This window comes from Ursus arctos, unplaced genomic scaffold, assembly GCF_023065955.2.
Source record: "Ursus arctos isolate Adak ecotype North America unplaced genomic scaffold, UrsArc2.0 scaffold_24, whole genome shotgun sequence".
Classification (NCBI taxonomy): Eukaryota; Metazoa; Chordata; class Mammalia; order Carnivora; family Ursidae; genus Ursus; species Ursus arctos.
The window spans coordinates 24585615-24604883 of NW_026622919.1; the positions used below are offsets into that span (position 1 = coordinate 24585615).

Here is a 19269-nt window from a genome sequence, read left to right on the forward strand (position 1 = left end):
CTCTATCTCTGTCGAATAAATAAATAAAATCTTTAAAAAAAAAATAAAATAAGAAAGAGTCATTCTATTAAAAATAATAAGTAAGAATAAAAGAGTCCTCATCTTTCAAAGATACGTGCTGAAATATTGACAGAGGAAATGAAACAGGAGGGAAAGTTCCGGGAGGGGGGGTACAAATGACAGGAGATTGGCCACAAGTTGCTGACTGTTGAAGCTGGGGGACGGATATATGGAGGTTTCATTCCTTTATTCTGTAGACTTTTGTTTTGTTTAAAATTTGCAAACTAAGGGGCACCTGGGTGGCTCAGTCAGTGAAGCATCTGACTCTGGATCTCAGCTCAGGTCTTGATCTCAGGGTCGAGAGTTCAAATCCCGCATTGGGCTCCACACCCACCAGTGCAATTTGCAAACTACAAAGTTTAAGGACCCTGTGACCCCACTCTCTACGCCCAGGCCCCAGTGAACAGAGATGCTGAGCATTCTAGCAGCGGCTTGCAATCCAGACAGCTCTGAGGTGGGGAGGTCCTTCGGTCAGCCACAAGGGACTTCCAGGGGACTTCTGGACGGCTCCTGGCACCGTCCCTGGTTGGGGGAGGGGGAGAAGCATCCATAAGGAACCTGGTCTCTGGGGGCCTGGTGGCACTGGGTTCGGGCACTGCTACCTTAAGACTGCTGAAGGCGTGAGTGGAGGGCTCCAGAGAAGAGCAAGGGAGTCACGCGGAGCCACCGAGGGGCTGAGGCCTGGGCAGCTGGCCAGACGGGCAGCTCTGCCTGCTCCCTTAGAGCCCCCTGACTCTCCCTCTGCCTCCAGAACCTTTCTCCCTCATGCCCTCCATCTCCTTCTCTGGGAAGGCGGAGAGGCGCCAAGGTGACTCTGGGACCAAGCCTGCCCTGTCTGAGAGCCTGAGTGGATGCTGACTCTGGAATTCGGTGTCTCTCTGGGGATGGGTGCGGCGGTCAGGCGGGGGGCGGGGGGGAAGATGAGGACTAAGTAACCCGTCCACTGGTCATTCCGGTCTTCAGGCCAACACTGTGCCCCTCAGGCCCCACCAGAGCTGGTCCCCGGCGTCCATGTTTGGGGTGCTGGTCACAGCGGGGAGGTGGCGCTGCCCAGGAGGGATGCTCACGGGCGCACCGGGGATTTTGGAATCCTGGCACCCGCAGGTCCCCGTCTCCTTCTCAGGACGTCTAGGGAGAGTTCCCCTGTCTGCTCTGAGTCAGAAGCCCCCAAAGAGAAGGGCATCCCACCCCCTTCACACCTGGAGCCACAACCCTGGCCGAGGCAAGAGGGAGGGGGACAGGGCGCCCTGGCAGCCAGGGCACGGGCCTCAGCTGGTCGGTAGTATGGCCTTGAGGGGGGCTGGTCATGAAGCCCTGGTGCCTCACTCTTCTCATCTGAAAATGGGGGTGAAAGCAGTCCCGGGAACTGCCACGGGGATAGAAGGAATTACCGTAGGGGCGGTGATGGGAAGCCTGGTGCACGGTGGCGGGGGGGGGGGGGGCGGTGGGCTCAGCCGATAGTACCCCCCCACCCCTCCACCCCCGTCCACTTGCAAACTCCGTGGGGGCAGGTGTCTCCCCACCCCCCGCCACCGCTTCCTCTGGGTCCGGCACACAGGGGGTGCTCTGTAAATACGCACTGAGTTCATGAGATTGTGGCTTCGTCACAAGCACACCGAGAGGTAAGCATTATCTTGCCAGGCCGTAGGTGTGGGAACAGAGCCTAGAGCGGACACTTGAGTTTTTCAAGGCCACGTCTCCAGCGAGTGGTCAAAGCGGGACTCGGGTCCGGGCTGGCAGGCCTCCAAGCCTGTGCCAGCCCTTCCGCTCCCCCGGCTCTACCTGCCTAGTGCTGTCTGGGGTGCTCTCTCTGCACAGACCTGGGGTACAGGCTGGGGGTGCTTGCTCTGGGGATCAGGGCTGGGTGAATGGGCACCGAGCTGTTCTGTGTGCTGTTAAGAAGACTGTTGCCCTGTCCCCCCTACACCTGCTTGTTGCCGGGCCCTGCGTCGGGTCTGGGGATAGGAAGATAAGAAGATTCTAGTGTCCCCCCCACCCCCACCCCCGCTCTGCAGTGCTGTGCACAAGGGCCAAGCGGGCACCCAGCTCGGCCTAGCGGAGGAGGGGAGCACAGAAGGCCTTCAGGGAGGAGAGGAGGCCTGTCTTGAGTCATGCCAGGTGAGTGGCAGTTAGAGAGCATGTCAGTTGGGCGGTCAGGCAGCAGAGCAAGGCTGGGCAGAAGCCTGGTGTGTGTGTGTGTGTGTGTGTGTGTGTGTGGTTGGCAGGGGTGAGAGGAGGGGATTCTGGACACGATGGCCAGGTACAGGCAGGGTCTAAAAGCCATCAACAGCTAGGGACTCAGGGCAAAGGGAGCCCTTAGCGTTTTCAGAGGGGACTGAGGTAGTCAGGTTGGTGGTTTAGGAACCCTTCTCTGGCCACTGGGAGGGGATCCCTGGAGGGACCTTGTCCTGTGAGGAGAGTGTTCACCCCAGATTCAGTGCCTGCTTGGGTGGGGATGGGGAGGGACCCACTGGCAGAAGCTGGGGCCAGCTGCTCTGGGACACCTCCCCCGTCGCCCCTCCCTCCCTCTCTCCTCCTCCCCTGCTCCTGTCTCTGTCACTCACAGGGGCCAGACCGGGCTGGGGCAGCCATGGCTGCAGCTCTAATCTGGATTCTTCTTGTGGGCAAGTTGGGGCCTTCTCCTGGGAGAGGCCCAGGATGAAGGGACGGGATTTACGGGATTCACGGGTGAAGAGGTGGAAAGACAGAGGTCCCTCGGGGGGAGGGATCCGGGGCCAGGGGCCAGAAGGACTTTGGGGTGTTCATGCTGTGTCCAAGGGGAGGTCCAGGGAAATGGGGCTGGGAGGGGGGCTCTGGGATGCGGGGGCCTGAGAGCTCTGAAGGGTGGGGTGTCCTAGGCAGAGGTGGACCTGACAACACAGGCCCGGAGTGTCGTTGGCCCTTTAAGGGCCGGCCCTTTAATGGCCCTTTCTAAGCCCAGGCTAAATTTGGCCTTGGGAGGGTGTGGGGGCCTGCTAGGGCAGGTCCTTTCCCTGGGGCTCAGGATCCCATTTGTTCAGCTTTTATTGGCTTCTGCTGTGGGCCTCTTGCCGCCTGTGTATAGGGGAGTTGGGAGGGAGTCCCAGAACGGCTACCCACCTCCTCCCAAAACTCCTTCCCTCCCCCTTCCCCTCCAGCTTCCCAGGCATTCTTTCTTAAAAATTTTTATTTATTTCTTTATTTTTTTAAAGAGAGAGAGCAGAGAGAGTGACTGAGCATGTGTTTGTGGGGGTGGTGCGGCAGGGCAGAGGGTGAGGAAGAGAGAGAACCCTAGGCAAGCTCCGCGCCCAGAGGGGCAGAGCCCAGCACGGGGCTCCATCTCAAGACCCTGAGACTAGGACCTGAACTGAAACCAAGAGTCGGATGCTTAACCGAAGGAGCCTCCTAGGCGCCCCGCCCCACAGGGCTTTCTTAAGGGTTCTTTTACAAGTGTCCTTAACACGCATCCATCCCCCCACCCCACGCCCCTCTCAGCCAGTCTCCCTGCCCTGTGTGACCCCTCAAAGGGAGCCTAAAATGAGGACTGGGGAAGGGGGCTCCCACACATCCAAACCCAACAAAGGTCTGGGATTTGTCACTGAACCCAGTGTGTGGCACAGCCAGGACTCCACCCCCTGTCCTTTCCTGGGAGCCCCCCACAACTTCTCCTGCCTGGAGAAGCTTCTCCCCAGCGCAGGAACAAGGCTGATGCGTGTGTTTCGGGGCTGTGGGGTCCCCACAGGTCTCCTGGCAGGGCTGGGGGATGCCGAGGCCCAGCAGCCCACCCTGCAGCCTCTTGTGGGCCGTGTCTTTGTGCACACCTTGGACCAGGAAACCGTCCTGCGTGGTCCTGAGCACGCCGGTGAGAGGGGCCTGAAGGGCATGGGGGGCTGGCGGTGCCTGACCAGGGGCCGGTGAAGGCTCCTGTCGTTTCTCCAATCCCCTCTCCTCCCTTCCACCAGATGTCCCCCCCACCGCCCCTGTCACCTACCACGCCCACCTCCAGGGACACCCAGACCTGCCTCGGTGGCTCCGCTATACCCAGCGCAGCCCCCGACAGCCTGGCTTCCTGTACGGCACCCCCACCCCCGAAGATCGTGGGCGCCAGGTCATCGAGGTACTGGCAGGGACCCCAGTGGCTGGGTCCCCTGTGGGCATTCGTGCATGCTCATTTACATAATTTAGATGCCTCTGATTTGAGGGTGTTTCAGTCCCCTCCGCGTTTCTCCCCTCGCCCCATCCCTCAGCCCTCTTCCGCATCCCCACCCCAACCAGGTCACCGCCTACAATCGGGACAGCTTTGACACCACCCAGCAGAGGCTGGTGCTGTTGATTGGGGACCCAGAAGGTACCATCAGCCCCGCCGAACCCCCGCCCCACCTCCACCCCCCTCTGATGCCAGTCTTGGAGGATTTCCCTTGGAAGGAGAGAGAGGGGTGTGAAGGGGACACTTGGGAGTAATGGGAGCGGGGTGTCCTGAAAGGGCTCTGGAGTTGTATTCTTGGCCGCTGTGGACAGTCTGTGGGGCCTTGGGAAGCTGTTGAGGCTGTGGGAAGGGCATCTGGGGTCTGTGAGGGGTGGGAAGTTAGGGAGGAAGGAAGGAGTCTGAGGGGCATGGGGAGGAGCTCGAGTAGGGGAGGCTTGGGAAGGACCCGTGCAGGACTCCGTGTGGGGCCTCAAGTGCCAACCTGGCATCTCCAGGCCCCCTGCTGCCATACCAAGCTGAGTTCCTGGTGTGCAGCCATGACGTGGAGGAGGTGCTGCCCCTGACGCCTGCCAGTCGCTTCCTCACAGCCTTGGGAGGGCTCTGGGAGCCGGGGGAGCTCCAGCTACTCAACATCACCTCCGCCTTGGACCGTGGGGGCCGCGTCCCCCTTCCCATTGAGGGTCGCAAGGAAGGGTAAGTGTGCGACCCAGGAGGGCTTCCTGGAGGTGGCGGCAGCTGGCCTTCTGGGAGTGGTGGTGGGCACGGAGCACCTTCGTGTACCTTCACACCCATGTGTATCTCCCAGTTCCACAGCACCGTCCACTTCCCTCCAGCCGCCCCTTCATCTTCTTGCCCTTCCTGGGCCCAAACCCTGAACTCTATACTCCCTGATACCCCATGAGGACATAAAAGACCCAACTATCAAGAGACATTCCTGGGGGCATAAGCCCCCCCAGAAGACTGGGGTGCTCTGTGTACTCTCACCATAACCCAGGTCTCAAGGTGGTCCTGCAACCCCAAAACTCCAGGGCCCAGTGCCTGCACCCCCCCACCCCTCCCCCCCGTTTGCTAACCGTGGCTTCTCTCTGGGCCCAGGGTTTACATCAAGGTGGGCTCTGCCTCACCCTTCTCCACCTGCCTGAAGATGGTGGCATCTCCCGACAGCCACGCTCGCTGTGCCCAGGGTCAGCCTCCGCTTCTGTCCTGCTATGACACCTTGGCACCACACTTCCGTGTTGACTGGTGCAATGTGTCCCTGGTGAGGAGGGACCCTGGCTCTGGGGGATGGGGATGGGGCCTGGTCCCCATCACAGTCTCCTCCCTAGCCTTCTTCCCACCCTACCTCTCTGTTCCTGTTTCTTTCTCTGATTATGCACGCGCGCGCGCGCGCACACACACACACACACACACACACACACACACACACACGCTCTGAAGTTCCACCTCATCCCACGAGAGGGCGACAGAGTCCATAATCCAGAAAAGGGATCCTGGGGTCCAGAAGTCCCCTATGCGCCCAACCCAACAGCTAGAACAATCATTCCAATAGGGCAGTTCCAAAAACCCTTTCCCCACCAGGGGACTCTTTGGGACAGCTCTGTCTGCTTCCTCCTAAGGTGTGACGTAGCAAATCTGCCCGTGATATGGAAGAGAGAGCTCTCACCCCCAAATTATAAACCACGGATGCTCACTACTGCTCTTTGGGATATTGAGCAGTTATCTGGGGTCCCTAGAGACCCTGACTTCCTGGGCTGGGAACCCCTGGAGTACTCTGCTCCCACAAATTGACCCACAGTGCAGCCAAGGTCTGATCATCAACAGCATCCTTGAGGACTTGCTGTGTGCTGGGCTCTAGCCAAGCAACATGCTTCACCCTCGCCGCCACCCCAGAGCGGACCGCTATTAGTCTTCTGACTTTATAGGTGGGGGAGGGAGGCACGGGGAGGGAAGTCATCCAGCCCAGCCCTGTCTGAATCAGGAGTTAAACCCAGGCAGTCGGGCCCTAGAGTCGGGCCCTATACGGACCTGCCTCTCCTCACCCTTCTCTCTGGGCTCCTAGCCCAGGGCTTGTCCTGCGAGGTCACCCAGGCTGGGGAGACAGGCAGGAGGAAGCCCTGTGGTTGTGTGGGGCACCCCTGCCCCATCCACTGTGGGTCTCCGTGTCCAGCCAACGGCTCGTCGGTGAGCCCTGGGCTCTCTGAGCAGGTGGATAAGTCTGTGCCAGAGCCCGCAGATGAGGTCCTCACCCCAGGTGATGGGATCCTGGAGCATGACCCGTTCTTCTGCCCTCCGACTGAGGCCACGGCCCGAGACTTCCTCACCGATGCCCTGGTCACCCTCCTGGTGCCCCTGCTGGTGGCTTTGCTGCTCACTGTGCTGCTGGCCTACGTCATGTGCTGTCGGCGGGAGGGACGGTGAGTGGGGGGGACAGAGGGCAGGGAAGGCCCCGCAGAGCACCCCCACGGGGCTCCTTATGGCCATTGTGCTGCCTGGGGACGCAGACCCCTCAGGGAGCGGGGCCCTCAGCCTGGGGGGATGGGGATCTCTTGCCTGGCCTGGCACCAAGAGGGGGTGGTGGATACTAGCTAATCCTCTCCCCCGATTTTCCACAGGCTGAAGAGAGACCTGGCCACCTCGGAGTGAGTAGGGGAAAGCTGGGGGGCTGGGTGGGAGCATCCCTAGACTACCAAGCTAGGCCCCCTCCCCCAAACTCCATGAGCAGCACAGACCAGCCAGATTACTCTGGGCTAATGGGGGCCACGCCTGGCTGCTGAGCTCCAGGTCTGGGCTGGCTGGTTGCTGGGCCTGACTTCTCTTGGTCTGGCCTTCTCATTTTCTGGGTCTCCGTGGAGGACTCTAACCTGGGACACAGGAGGGGACCTGGCCAGGTGTGGGGGCCTGTGGCTACCCTGGGGGAAAGGGTTCGAGAAGCAACTTCAGAGGCTGCATGCACACGCATGCACACACGTGCACACATGTGCACACACACGCACACACACTTCCCTGAGTCAGACACTAGGTGTTGTTCCAGGCTGGCTTCTGCCACACGACCAGCGTGACGCTCTCTGGCCCTGGTTTCTTCGCCTGCCAGATGACGGGGTCCTTGAAATAGCTAATGTCTGCGGATGCGTTCAATTCCTCCAGCCCTTCCCAAATCCATCTCACTGTTACTTTGCTCAGGTTCCCCCCCGCCCATGGTCTTACCCCTCCTCTGTCCCCAGCCTTCTTCCACTCCCACTCCCCTGAACCCCAAAGATTCCAGGAGGCAGGTGTGAAATCAGTTAGGCTTCTTTTATTCCGGCCGCACGGAGCCTGTGGCGGGCCTGGCACACCTGCCTGCTTGCCTGGCCTGCCTCCTTAATTGCGGCGGCATCTGGCCACCCTGCGAACCTCCTTGCGTAGCCGCTTGTGCCCCCTTTGGGAGCCCACCAGCAACCGGCGCTGCCCGGGCCGGCGCTGCCCAGACCGGCGCGGTCTCTGGGCCCTGAGCTTGAACTTGGAGGCAAACTTCTTGCCCATGCGGAAGGAGCCCGAGGCCCCCTTGCCGGTCACCTGCTTGAGAACGCCCTTGTCCACCAGCCCCTTGAGCACTCGCTTAAAGCGCCAGGCGTTCCGGGTCATGTTGTAGCCCATGGTGGCGACCGCCTTCTTCAGTGTGGCGAGGCTCACGCGGTTGTGCATGCCCCTGTCCGCCACAACCCCCAGGATCACCTTGGATATGCTGGGCTTCCGGCGGGCTTTGGGGCTGGCTCGGCGCCCAGTCTCATTCTTGCCGGAGGCCCCGGAGGCGCTGGCCTGCCGGCCCGCACCCTGCACTGTGTTCGAGGCCAAGGGCGCAGAGGGGGGAGGTGCCAGAGTGTCTTTCTGCATCTCTCCCTGCGGCGGGTGAAGGGAACTAGGAGCAGGGACCTCCAGGGTGACGGCGGGAAGTCTCCACGGGCTGCTCTTCGGTGGGTGAGGCGAGTCTCTGTTCCTGGTTCCCTCAGAGGCTTCCGCGGAGGGCTCGGGCCCCAGCCTCCCCCTGGGTGGCCAGAAGGAGGACCAAGGATGATCTCCCACGGCTGGCCTCAGCAGACTTGTGCCTAGGGGGCAGGGGGTGGCAAGGTTACCTCTGTGGTGACCTCAGGGGGACATTGTGAGGCCACCAGAATCCTGTGAGGGTCACAGTGGTCCCATTGTTCCCTCCCGGGAGGTGCGGACGGGAGTTGCCAGATACCGTGGGCATCAGACGAGCCAGGTACCCCGGGAAGAAGGGCTGAGGCTGTGCGGGTGGATGGGTGGACCCACGTGGTGTGTACGTGCGCGTGCAGGTGTGTTGAGAAACGTATGCACCTGAACCGGCTGATTTCAGGGTGTTCTGAGACCCCAGGGTTTTTTTTTTTTTTTTTAAGATTTTATTTATTTATTTAAGAGAGAGAGAATGAGAGCAAGTGGTGGCGGGGGGTGGGGGAGGGAGAGAGAGGGACAAGCTGACTCTGTACTGAGCATGCAGCCTGATGTGGGCTTCCATCCCAGGACCCCAAGATCATGACCTGAGCTGAGATTGAGGGTGGGACACTTAACCGACTGAGCCGCCCAGGCACCCCCTGAGACCTCAGTTTTAAAACCCACCATTTTGACCCCACCAGCTCAACCCACTGGGTTAAGGAATACAAACATTTTTGCATCAGAATTATACCCACATTTCTGAGTTGTTACGGGGCGAGTATTTTCCAGAGCGAACAAAACTGTAATTCCTTGCTCTGCCCAGGTCGATTCGATTCCTTGGTCCCCTTTGATCACAAAGCAATGGAAAGGCTCTGCTCTGCTTTGCCTTTTTTTTTTTCTTCCTATTTTCATTTTTATTTGATCGAATTTTTTCCCCCATTGAGATGAGTGATTTTCCATGTCAGTTTTTCAAGGAACATTTTATTCCTCAATTTTTTTGGCCTGTGCCAAATTTGATCAATTATATCTTCTGCCATCGTGGAAATTCCCTTCTGACCAGTGGTTTCGGGCATGGCCAGTGCTGCTGGCTCACGCTGGGAGCCCTGAAGCTCTCAGGAAAATCTGCTTCCCCCAGCAATGTTGAATCAAACACCAGGCTTACTGTGTGCCGTATTAGCCCTTGTTGGTTTGGATTTTGAGTTGATTTATTTCTACAAATCCTTTTTTTTTTTTTTACTTGTTCGATGTCTACCATTTTTCAAATTATCCATAAATTGTGATTCTGCTGCATGTATCAGAGTTTGCTGATCAGAAAGTCCTCCAGCCTGACCCTCTTCTGTGGTCTGTGTGTCCGAGACAGGGCTTGAGGGCTATGTGTTAGTGGCGGAAAGAGTGTGTGTGTGTGTGTGTGTGTGTGTGTGTGTAGGAATGCCCGCCTGTTCCTTCGTCTGCCCAGCTGCTGATGTGGAAGGGCTGTGGGGGAAGGCAGCAGCGGGGCTGGTTTCTCCTCCTGCTCTGGAAAAACATCCCCAGAACATTTTCCACCTGTGTGTGTCGCCAGAGTAATGAGACCCAGATGCAGGGCTGGGGGGGGGGGGGGCGCATTACCTGCCTGGCTTCCTCTGGTCCTAAGCATCCACATGCTTCTTGCTTCCTTGCTCCCTCAGCCTCCCCTTGCCTGGGAATGGAAAATTGTGTTTTGGACAACTCTGCTTGCCAAATTCCAGACTCAAGAGCTCATCTTGACCCTCCCCTGGCCGTAGAGGGTGACTCCGCCTCCTCCCGCCAACCAGACAGGACTTGGTCCTACTCACCGCCCCCTCCGCCCCCCCAAGGAGTGTGGCCCATTCAGCATGAAGCTAGAAAGTCTGACCTGCCGTCTAATCTCTCAGGCTCTAGCTGGTGTTGGGGTCCACTGAGACTTGGACAGGTGTGGGGATCATAGCCCCCCACCCCCATTTGATCAGTAACCCAGAGGCAAGTAGGGTAGTTTCCACCCTGCCTGGGACCACCGCACCTTTAAGGAAACTAATTCTTTTTTTTTTTTAAGACTTTATTTATTTATTTGAGAGAGAGAGAGAGAGCGAGCACAAGCAGGGGGAGCGGGAGAGCGGGACCAAGACTCCCTGCTGAGCAGGGAGCCTGATGCGGGACTTGATCTTAGGACCCTGGGATCATGACCTGAACCGAAGTCAGACACTTAACGACTGAGCCACCCAGGCGCCCTCTTCTTTTTTTAAAGACTGGTCCTCCTGCCCCCAGACCATTTATTTTGAGAGTTGGCTGGGGGAAGGCAGAGGGAGAGGAAGAGGGAGAGAAGCAGACTCCTGGCTGAGTATGGAGCCAGCTCAGGGCTCAGTCTCAGGACCCTGAGATCATGACCTGAGCCAAAAATCAAGAGTCGGTGCTCAACCGACTGAAACACCCAGGCGTCCCAAGGAAACTAATTCTTATTGTTTGTAATGAGGAGTCCCTGCTGTCTATCTCACCTGGCAACCAGGGAGTCTGGGAAAATATCTCCAGGCTGGACCCACAAATGTGGATGAGTTCGTGTAAAGAGGCTTGGAAACATCCCTTTCTGGAGGCCAAGTGCATCAGTGCGCCAACTAGAATAAAATAACACTAAGGATGATAATAGCCATATCAGGCTTCCTGTAATATTAGCTTCCCTTTGCTGTGATGCTGACCAGGACACGTCGAAGTGTGTTTCCTGTGTTAACTCGTTTAATTTGTACAAAAACTGCATCGCAATTGAGGAAATAGTGGCACAGAGAAGTTAAGTGACATGCGTAAGGTCACACAGGCAGTAAGTAGCAGAACTCACATTCAAACCCAAAGCAAGTCCTCGTGCTTAGTTACACTGGGCTACCCCACTTCTCAGCATGAACTGAAGCTTGCCCCAGACAGCAGAAAGCAAGCTCGTGAGAATCTCAAATGAGAATACGCTGAGCTTTCTGAGAAGACAGAAGAGAGTCTTCTTCTAGAAAGCCTAGAGCTCAGAAAGGACTTCCTGACTGCCCTGGGGATTTCAGGCCCACTGCAGAGCCAGGGGCTGGCCTCAGGGAGCTGTGGTCTGGACTAGAGGCAGAGAGCAAAGACTCAGTGTCCAGAGCTAGCCCTGGGGCGGGGGTGGGAGAAGTCCAGGTACAAAGGCCAGCGAGGCTTGATGGGAGGAGCGGGAAGATGAGACCAGGGAGGTCTGGCTGGAAACAGCAGGAGCCGAAGGAGGAGGTGGGAAGAGATGGAGGGCGGAGGTTGGCCAGACCAAGACAAGGATGACACAGGGAAGATTAGATGGTCAATGGTAGTAGAGAGTATTAGGGGAGCGAGCTGAGTTCTAGAAGGGGCCTAGAGGGTCATCGGAATATAGAACCCAGTGAACACTGGCCTCTGGAAATATGAATCCACCGTGGGAATCTATCCATGTCGAGCATCTCCGGAGCTCTTAGCATGTGCCAAGCACTTTTCCAAACATTTTTCTCGTTTAATTTGCACCACAGTGCTAGGAGGTAGGTTCTAGTTTTATGCCCATTTCACAGTTGACACTGGGGCACAGAGTGGCTCGGCAACTTGCCAGGGACACACAGCTTTGAATCCAGGCTGTCTGCACCCACACCCTATGCCTCCATCACTGGACGCTGAGCCTGCACCAAAGACCTTCCTGTTTGTCCTCCCCTTCCCGCCCCCCCTCCTCCCAGTCATGTGTAGGTGGGGAGGACTGCAGGGTGGCTCAGAGGCAGGGCCACCCTGAGCCTCGGGTGGGGGTTGACTCCCAGGGCTGACGACTGGGCCGGCCCTGTGCTCACAGCATCCAGATGGTCCACCATTGCACCATCCGCGGGAACACAGAGGAGCTGCGGCAGATGGCATCCAGCCGGGAGGTGCCCCGGCCGCTGTCCACGCTGCCCATGTTCAACGTGCGCACGGGTGAGCGGCTGCCTCCGCAAGTGGACAGCGCCCAGGTGCCCCTCATCCTGGACCAGCACTGAGAGCACAGCCAGGTGGGCCTGGGGGGCGGTGCCAGCCCCATTTCTGGGACAAGGTGGCTCCTGGCTTGAGGCTGGGGCAGATGGTGGGCAGGGGGAGGTCAAGGGAAGGGGCACACAGCCCTGCCTGCTCCTCTGAGGCCGCCATGGAAGGTGCTCGGCAGGGCTGGGGCTATGCCCCCCAGTGCCCGACACTCGGGGTCAGAGGGCTGCGGTGGGGGCAGGAGGACCAGGGCCTGGGCATCACAGTCCCTCACCCCCTCACCCCTGCTGTTCCAGTTCCAGACCCGGCCTCCCGCTCCTCTCTCCCCACCACGCACAGAGCAGCTGGCCCACAGCCACATCCTTCCTCAAGATTCCGGCTCTTGGCCTGATGGCCCCCAGACTTGGAACAAGCAGAGAGATGGCGGGAGGGGGGAGGTGAGGGTGTCTGGGGTCCGGATGCCCAGAATAAATAGCTGCCACTCTGCTCACCTGTTGCTGTGCCAGTTCCTTCTTCTCAGCAGCCTCCCACCAGCACTTGCTGCCTCAGTTTCCTCTTCTGCCTTCCGGGAGCCCTCAGTGTGAGCCAGGGACTGCCAGCCTGCCCTTTGGACTCTGGGCATTTTGCTGGTTTCCCAACTTCTCTGGAAGGAAGAAGGAAGGACCTGCTACCTGTGGCCCTGGTCTTACTCGTTGGACAGAACCTGACAGCAAGGCGTTACTGGGTCATCCCACTTTACAGAGGAGGAAACCGAGGCCCAGGGAGAGTAAGCAACTTCCCCAAGGTCACAGAGCAAGCCAGTGGCAGAGTTTGGATTAGAACCTGGTATGTCGGGGCCCCTGGGTGGCTCAGTTAGTTCAGCGTCTGCCTTTGTCTCAGGTCATGATCCCAGGGTCCTGGGATCGAGTCCCGCATCGGGCTCCCTGCTCAGCTGGGAGTCTGCTTCTCCCTCTGCCTCTGTGTGCTCTCCCCCTCTCTCAAATAAATAAACAACAATCTTAAAAAAAGAAAAAAGAAAAAAAGAACCTCGTATGTCCACTTACACGCTGCTTTTTGGAAGGCTAAAGGGTTCTGGCAGCAAGAGGTCCAGGCTCTTATCTGTCCGGATCCCCTAGAGGAAGAGCCCCTTTGTAACTCACGCTGCGAGGAAGTGAGTTATGAAGAGAGGAGTTGGAATATGGGACCCTGAATGCCTGGGCTCAGTGACCCCTTACTGGTGGGCTTCTCCAGAGTCTGGGCAGAAGTCAGGGGACACCACGTGACCTGGCACCCTTGCTGAGCTGAGTGTCACCAGCTTGGCCCCGGAGAGCTCAGATGGCTAGAAACAATTCTCCCAGGTGACTACAACCACACCAGACCAACTAGGCCCCTGCCCACCGCCGTCCTGAGCCACAGCCAGTCTCACATCTGACCCCTGCCTTGGGAGGCCAAGCCAGAGATCAGGCCCGAAAGGGGACCCAGATAAAGGAGGGATAACAGAGGAGCAAGGACTCACAGCCTAGGTCTCAGGCCCCTGGATCTGGGTGGCAACTCCAAGAAAATCCAAAAAAAGACAAGGCTTCCTCCATGGTGACCTCAAAATCCCTTTTTGAGTTTGACCACCAGGCCTGTGATCCACCCACTGTCCTGGGGCATGGGTGGATCCCTCTTCCTCCCCCCAGGGGGCGGTGGACCGTGCAGATGGGGGGCTGCACGTGCAATTTTCCCTTACTTGGAGACAGGGGCCCAGGCTTGGGGTTGGTGGGGAGGGCAGTCCCCAGTCTCATGGTGGCATGTCCTGGGCCAAGGACCGCTGAGGACGGCTAAGTTTCTGAATATTGTAGGGAGGTGTTCAGAAGTGTACAGGCAAGGGGGTGTGAGTGTCCCCTTGGACCTCTCTCCTTTCCCTCATTCCCCAGAGTCCCCACCTTCGAGTATGTCCTGAATCCATCCACTTCTCATGGCCTCCCCTCTGACCTTCCCGGCGCAGCACCAGGATCCGACTCCTGGGCCCCTGCAACAGCCTCCCCACCGCGCCCCGTCCCTTCTGCCCCTCCAGTCTCAGCTCCAGCAAGAGCCGGGCCCATCCTCTCAAGAGAAAGATTGGGGCATCTCGCCCCCTGCTTTTGACTCTCCAATGCCTTCCAGTCCCACCGAGAGTAAGATCCATGCTCTTGACTGGGGGTGCTGGCCTTGCCCAGCTCTCTGACCTCATTCCCACTCTTCACACCCCACTGTGGCCATACAGCCTCATAACACGCTCCTGCCTCAGGGCCTTTGCCCCTGCCCTTCCCTCTGCTGGAACCCCGCCCCCTCCCCCATCCAATAAGCCCGCCCTCACTCGCTGCCGTCCTTTTGGTCTGTGTCCAAGGGGCGGCTCCTCAGAGAGCCCCCCCGGCCCCCCTGCTTCCAGGGCACCCTGCACCCCACCCCGTGCCCTGTCCAGGCTGGCTTCCCACTCTAGATAGAAGCTCCAGGAGGGCAGGATTCTGGGGGCCGCCGGGGATGCGGGCAGCGTCTGCGCCCAGTAGGTGCTCAGGAAAGAGTCTGAAGGGAGGCTCAGGTCTGGGCATGCTCAGAGCTCTTAAGGAAGTTGCTCCTCTCTGGGCAAAGGGGGTGGGCAAGGCCACTGCTAGCGCCTCCGCCATTATGTTCTCGTCTCCCTGCCTGCTGGGCACCCAAACCCGTTAGTTAGTTAGTTAGTTAGTTAGTTAGTTAGTTAGTTATCCCATAAGCATCTGCGGAGGCCAGCAGAGGCTCAGGGCGGGCACAGGGGAGGTGCTCAGTAGACGTGTTTGACTGAGTGCCTGTTGGGGTAGCCTCCCCCCACCCACACGGGTCCCCTGACAAGACAGTGTCTCTGTCTCTTCATTTCCTCCTTTGCCTTGAGGCCCCTCATCTGGCCGGAACCTGGAGTTGCAGAGTCTGCTCGGGCTGGAGGCTCTGAGCTGCCAGCCTGCTCTCCGGGGTGCCCCTCCTCGACCCCTGCCCCCTGGAGGAAGGGGCTGCCTGCTCCCTGTCTGCGCTCTTGCCTTGCCGGGGTAGCCGGGGCAGGGAGCGGTCCCGGCCGGCCCCTTGCTTCCCTCCGCTGCCCGGCTCTGACTCGAGATCTTGGCTCCCGGGAGCGCACGGGAGCCTGGCTGCCGGCCTGGGAGGAAGTGGCCCAGACGAGGCGCTGGGAGGATGGCGTGACCGAGCAGGACACCAAGCCTTGCCCTGGCACAAGGGCGTGCACACCCAGGCACCCCCGGCAGCGCATGGGAAAGGCACGGTCATGCTCAGCACCTCTCTCCTGGCTGAGGGGTGAGGTCCCACGGCAGTCACACCCAACCCTCCACAGCCAAGGGAAAAACAGCCACCACGGCCCCCCAGCCCTCTCCACCCTGAGATGCGGCCTCATGCCCTGCTCCACCCTCAGCTCCTCCAGTCCCATGGCCAGCGCTGCCCCGAGGCCCGGTGTGGGGGCCCTCAACCTTCACCCTGAACAGGGCCCCACGGTGGCCTGACTCTAGACGTTCCCTCAGCAGCTCTCAGTCCCGGAGGAAGATGTCTGCCCGAGGGGAACAGAGGGCCCTGCCTACTGCTGCCCTCCATCCCCACAGGGCCTGTGTCTCCCCGATTCCTCATACACACACCCTATCTACAGGGTGGGTTTGTTGGGATTTGGGCTCAGAGCAAACAAGACTCGAATCGCGCCTCTGACAGTTCGTTTACTCATAAGACATTAACCATAACTGCCTGGGGGCTGTTGGGAGGCTTTGCCAGCCCTGGACGAGTGCCCAGCCTCCGGCAGCTCCCAAGACAGGAGACTTTATTACACATGAACCCTCGCATGAGCACGCCCAAACCAGAGGCCCGTCGGTCCCCCTGCCCCGTGAGGTCCAGATTAAATGAGCTCTGTTTACGTTCTGGGCCCTGTGAAGGGTTCACGCTCTCCTTCTAAGTCTGGGGTGGAGGCTGAAATTCCCATGCTTCCTGGTGCTGGTCTGCTGGCCAGTGAAATAATATTTTGGGGGTATATTGGGTTAAATAAAACGTTATTAAAATTAACTTCACCTGTTTCTTTTTATTGCCTTACTATGGCTCAAATGAGAAATTACATCTGTGGCTCGCATTCTATTTTTACTGGGCAGCGCTGGTTTCACGGCTCTTCCTTTATCTCCACTCCAGATCAACCCAAACCCAGAACTCAGCCCCTTTGCTCGCTTTCTCGAACACCTGCTTATGCCAGACCTCCGGTGCCTGCGTGAGTTTTCCAAAGTCTGGAGGAGTTGCAGGGGCCGGGGTCTGCCCCTTGAACAGAACTTGAACACGTGGCCTCCTTGTTCTAAACTGTGCTTTGGTCCCCATCCCACCCCGTCTTCCTCTTCCTTCCACCGCCTTATGCCGAGAAAACCCCACTCTCCGGCATCCGCACACACCGAACTCACCTCGTTTCTGGGCCTTGCTGTGCACGTGCTCTGCAAAGGCGTTGAAATCTCCGCGTGTGGAAGGGCTGATTACCCTGCTAGACCAAGGCCATCCTTCTTCCCGGGTCTTGCCTCCCAGTCCGTGGACATCTCTCAGCTCTACTTGGTACCCTCCGGAGCTCCCAGCGGGAAGGGGACGGAGACGCGTGCTCATCAGCGCTCGGGCTGCATGGCCCTGACACTTGGGGACGGTGGTCTCTCCCCACACCCAGCTTCTTCTGGTTTTTCCCCTGCTCCTCCTCGATCAGCTGCCCCCATTCACCTGCAGGCCCTCCTATGCCCTCTGGCACGCCTATGCACACGCACGGCCCTACTGCTAGATAGACCCTTACCTTCTCAGTTCACACGGCATCTCTTCTGCTGCCGTGTGTGGGGAAGTGGTCCTCACATATACAGACCCCCCACCCATCCCCAACACACCCACGCGTGTGTAGGGCCCCTTTGAACACAGCCACGTTTGTTGATGGGTGGGCGGGCCGCAGACGGTGAGACACATTCTCATCCACACGGGGGTGTGTGGGAGGCACCCGCCTACCCACTCACACAGCCTCCCACACTCACAGCCGCCGAGCAGGCTTCCCCTGTGCCTCCCGGTTTTGAGAGCAGCCCCACGCTTCCTCTCCTGCTCTACACACAGCCCCAGGTGCCCCGCTCGCCTGAGGCTCCCACACTCCAGCTAGACGGCCCCCCAACAACCTCTCCCCTCCTCAACCTCACCCATGTCCATCCAGGAAAGTCTTGGAGGCCCCGGGGCAGCTGAGGGGTAAAGAGCTAACCCGAAAGAGGAGGGAAATCTGCCACGTTTTGGTCGGGAAAAAAATCCTGCCAGGAGACGGGCTCACACCACAAAAGGGACTCAGGATTCTGAGAGAGCAGCAAAAATAAAAAATCCAAACAAAGGCTCCTTCCTTTCTAGAATTTTCCATCTGAAGTTGACTGAGAGATCAGCCTGACGAGTATAGCCCATCTCCTCACAGAGAAGACGAAGGGGAGTCCCGTGGAGTGGCGGAGGGAGCCGCCGGCGCTGTGCCACGAACAGGGGGCAGCCGGGGCCTGGGGGAGCGGGTCTGGGCAGCTCTATTTAGGGCGGCTGTGATGTCAGCCGAGAGGAGGGCTTGAGTCGGGAATGTGGTACAATGGCCCCTTTGTCCCCCTCCCCTCCTGTCCTGCACACACACTGAAACCGCATTCTGGCCTCGCTCCCAGCTGCCCGGCACAGCCCTGCCACACGGTGTCACCTCATGTGCCCTCGTGCGGGCGTGTGCACACACATGCACGCACACACTCATGTCCCCGTGCGCAGATCCGTGCATACCCACTAAGAGGCATATTCACTCATTTGTCTAAAGGTGCTCAACACGGTGGCCCCTAGCCGCTTGTAGCTATTAAAATTAATTACAGTTAAATGCAATTTAAAGTTGAGCTCCTCAATGGCATCATCCACAGGTCCAGTGCTCCTGAGCCACGTGGGGCTCGTGGCTACGCTATTGGACCCCACAGACGGAGTGCGCTTCGAGGTCGCAGAAAGCACTGGCCTGGGGCCTTCCACGCTGTCCGCTCCCCCGTGGGGGCTGGTTTTCCTTGCTCCTCCCCTTACGCCTGCTTGTTCCCGTTCAGAGTGAACGGCACATACAGCTCCATGCTCTCGCCTAGAAAGCTCCCCTTGCCACCTCACGTTCTCGCTTTAGTCTCCCCAGTCTCTAAGCAGGGCCCGGTGCCCAGCCCTGCATGGCACGCCTGGCCTCTGGCCTCAGTCAGCCCCACTGAGCCTGGAGAGCATGGGGGGAGGGGGGTGGGGAACAGAAGGGGGGAATGAGGGGACGCAAGATCTGGAGTCCAGGGGGCTGAGCAGGCAGAGGAAGGGACATAAAGAAAGGCCTGGACGTGGAAAGCATGGTGCATACGTGGGAACTGTGGTCACCCTTTTTGGCTGGTGTGATAGGTGTGGGCAAGGGAGGGGACAGCGAGAAGGCACAGGTGGGTAGCATCCAGGTAGAGCCTTGGCTGTCCCCTGGGGGCAGGGGGGGATCCTGGAGACCCGGGGCAGACGGGGGTTCCCAGGCATCACCCATCCATCACCGCACAGGTCAGGCAGTTTGCCTATGAAGAAACCCTCATCTACATGTCATATTTCCTAACCACTCGAGACTAATTCCTTTACTACACTGTCCAGATCGTGGTAGGAGTGCTAATGATGAATTATTAAAGGCACAATTAATCGTCATGACCACTTGATGACAGCAATGGCATTAGCTTTGCCGCCGATGGCCTCTTAGACTTTGTTTCTCTGAGACCCGAGGGAGGGACGGAGTGGGGGGGCCTTTCTTGCCTTGGCGGTTTAGGCCCTGAGACTTTGGGTGGGTGGGCTGGGGGCATGGGCTTCAACTTCTCCCTGTCTCCAGGTCTCTGGGCGCCTGGTCCGCTCCGACTTCTCGATACCTCTGTGTCCCCAGAGACTACTCACGGCTATCCCCCTTCCCTGAGGCTGGGGAGCTGAAAATCACCTTTTCCCTCCAGGGGCCTCAGGTTCTCAGGCAGGCAGGGGTGAGTGGTGGGCAGAGGGGGAGGGAGAAGGGAGGGAGAAGAAGGAGGCAGAGGAAGCAAGAATGTTTTGGAACGGATCAGGCGTGGGCAAGAGGCAGAGGCCAGACTAAAGGACCTGCCAGGCCACCATGCACC

General features: G+C 58.7%; 2 protein-coding genes across 2 annotated transcripts; one reads left to right on the forward strand and one right to left on the reverse strand.

The window, feature by feature from the left end:
- Nucleotides 1-2609: 2609 nt before the first annotated feature.
- SGCA (sarcoglycan alpha) lies at nt 2610-12632 on the forward strand. The gene is made up of 10 exons (XM_026513127.4): nt 2610-2684; nt 3782-3901; nt 4002-4156; nt 4315-4387; nt 4741-4939; nt 5342-5504; nt 6452-6660; nt 6859-6885; nt 11982-12174; nt 12439-12632. Exons 1-9 carry the CDS (start codon nt 2651-2653, stop codon nt 12160-12162), a joined length of 1161 nt encoding a protein of 386 aa, XP_026368912.2. The 5' UTR covers nt 2610-2650; the 3' UTR covers nt 12163-12174; nt 12439-12632.
- Nucleotides 7524-9875, reverse strand: LOC130544737 (spermatid-specific linker histone H1-like protein). Its single transcript, XM_057318128.1, has 2 exons — nt 9782-9875; nt 7524-8328 (listed from the first exon to the last, which is right to left on the reverse strand). The coding sequence occupies exons 1-2, from the start codon at nt 9813-9815 to the stop codon at nt 7604-7606; spliced, it is 759 nt and encodes a 252-aa protein (XP_057174111.1). The 5' UTR covers nt 9816-9875; the 3' UTR covers nt 7524-7603.
- Nucleotides 12633-19269: the final 6637 nt, after the last annotated feature.

What these genes read in the sequence shown, in the direction of transcription:
- SGCA (XM_026513127.4), top strand. Translation starts at nt 2,651, where the DNA reads ATGGCTGCAGCTCTAATCTGGATTCTTCTTGTGG. An exon ending in GTGGGCGCCAGGTCATCGAG is followed by an intron (nt 4,157 to 4,314) that starts GTACTGGCAGGG and finishes CACCCCAACCAG; the next exon opens with GTCACCGCCTACAATCGGGA. An exon ending in AGAGACCTGGCCACCTCGGA is followed by an intron (nt 6,886 to 11,981) that starts GTGAGTAGGGGA and finishes CTGTGCTCACAG; the next exon opens with CATCCAGATGGTCCACCATT.
- LOC130544737 (XM_057318128.1), bottom strand. Translation starts at nt 9,815, where the DNA reads ATGTGGATGCTTAGGACCAGAGGAAGCCAGGCAG. An exon ending in GACCAGAGGAAGCCAGGCAG is followed by an intron (nt 8,329 to 9,781) that starts GTAATGCGCCCC and finishes CCTGCCCCCTAG; the next exon opens with GCACAAGTCTGCTGAGGCCA.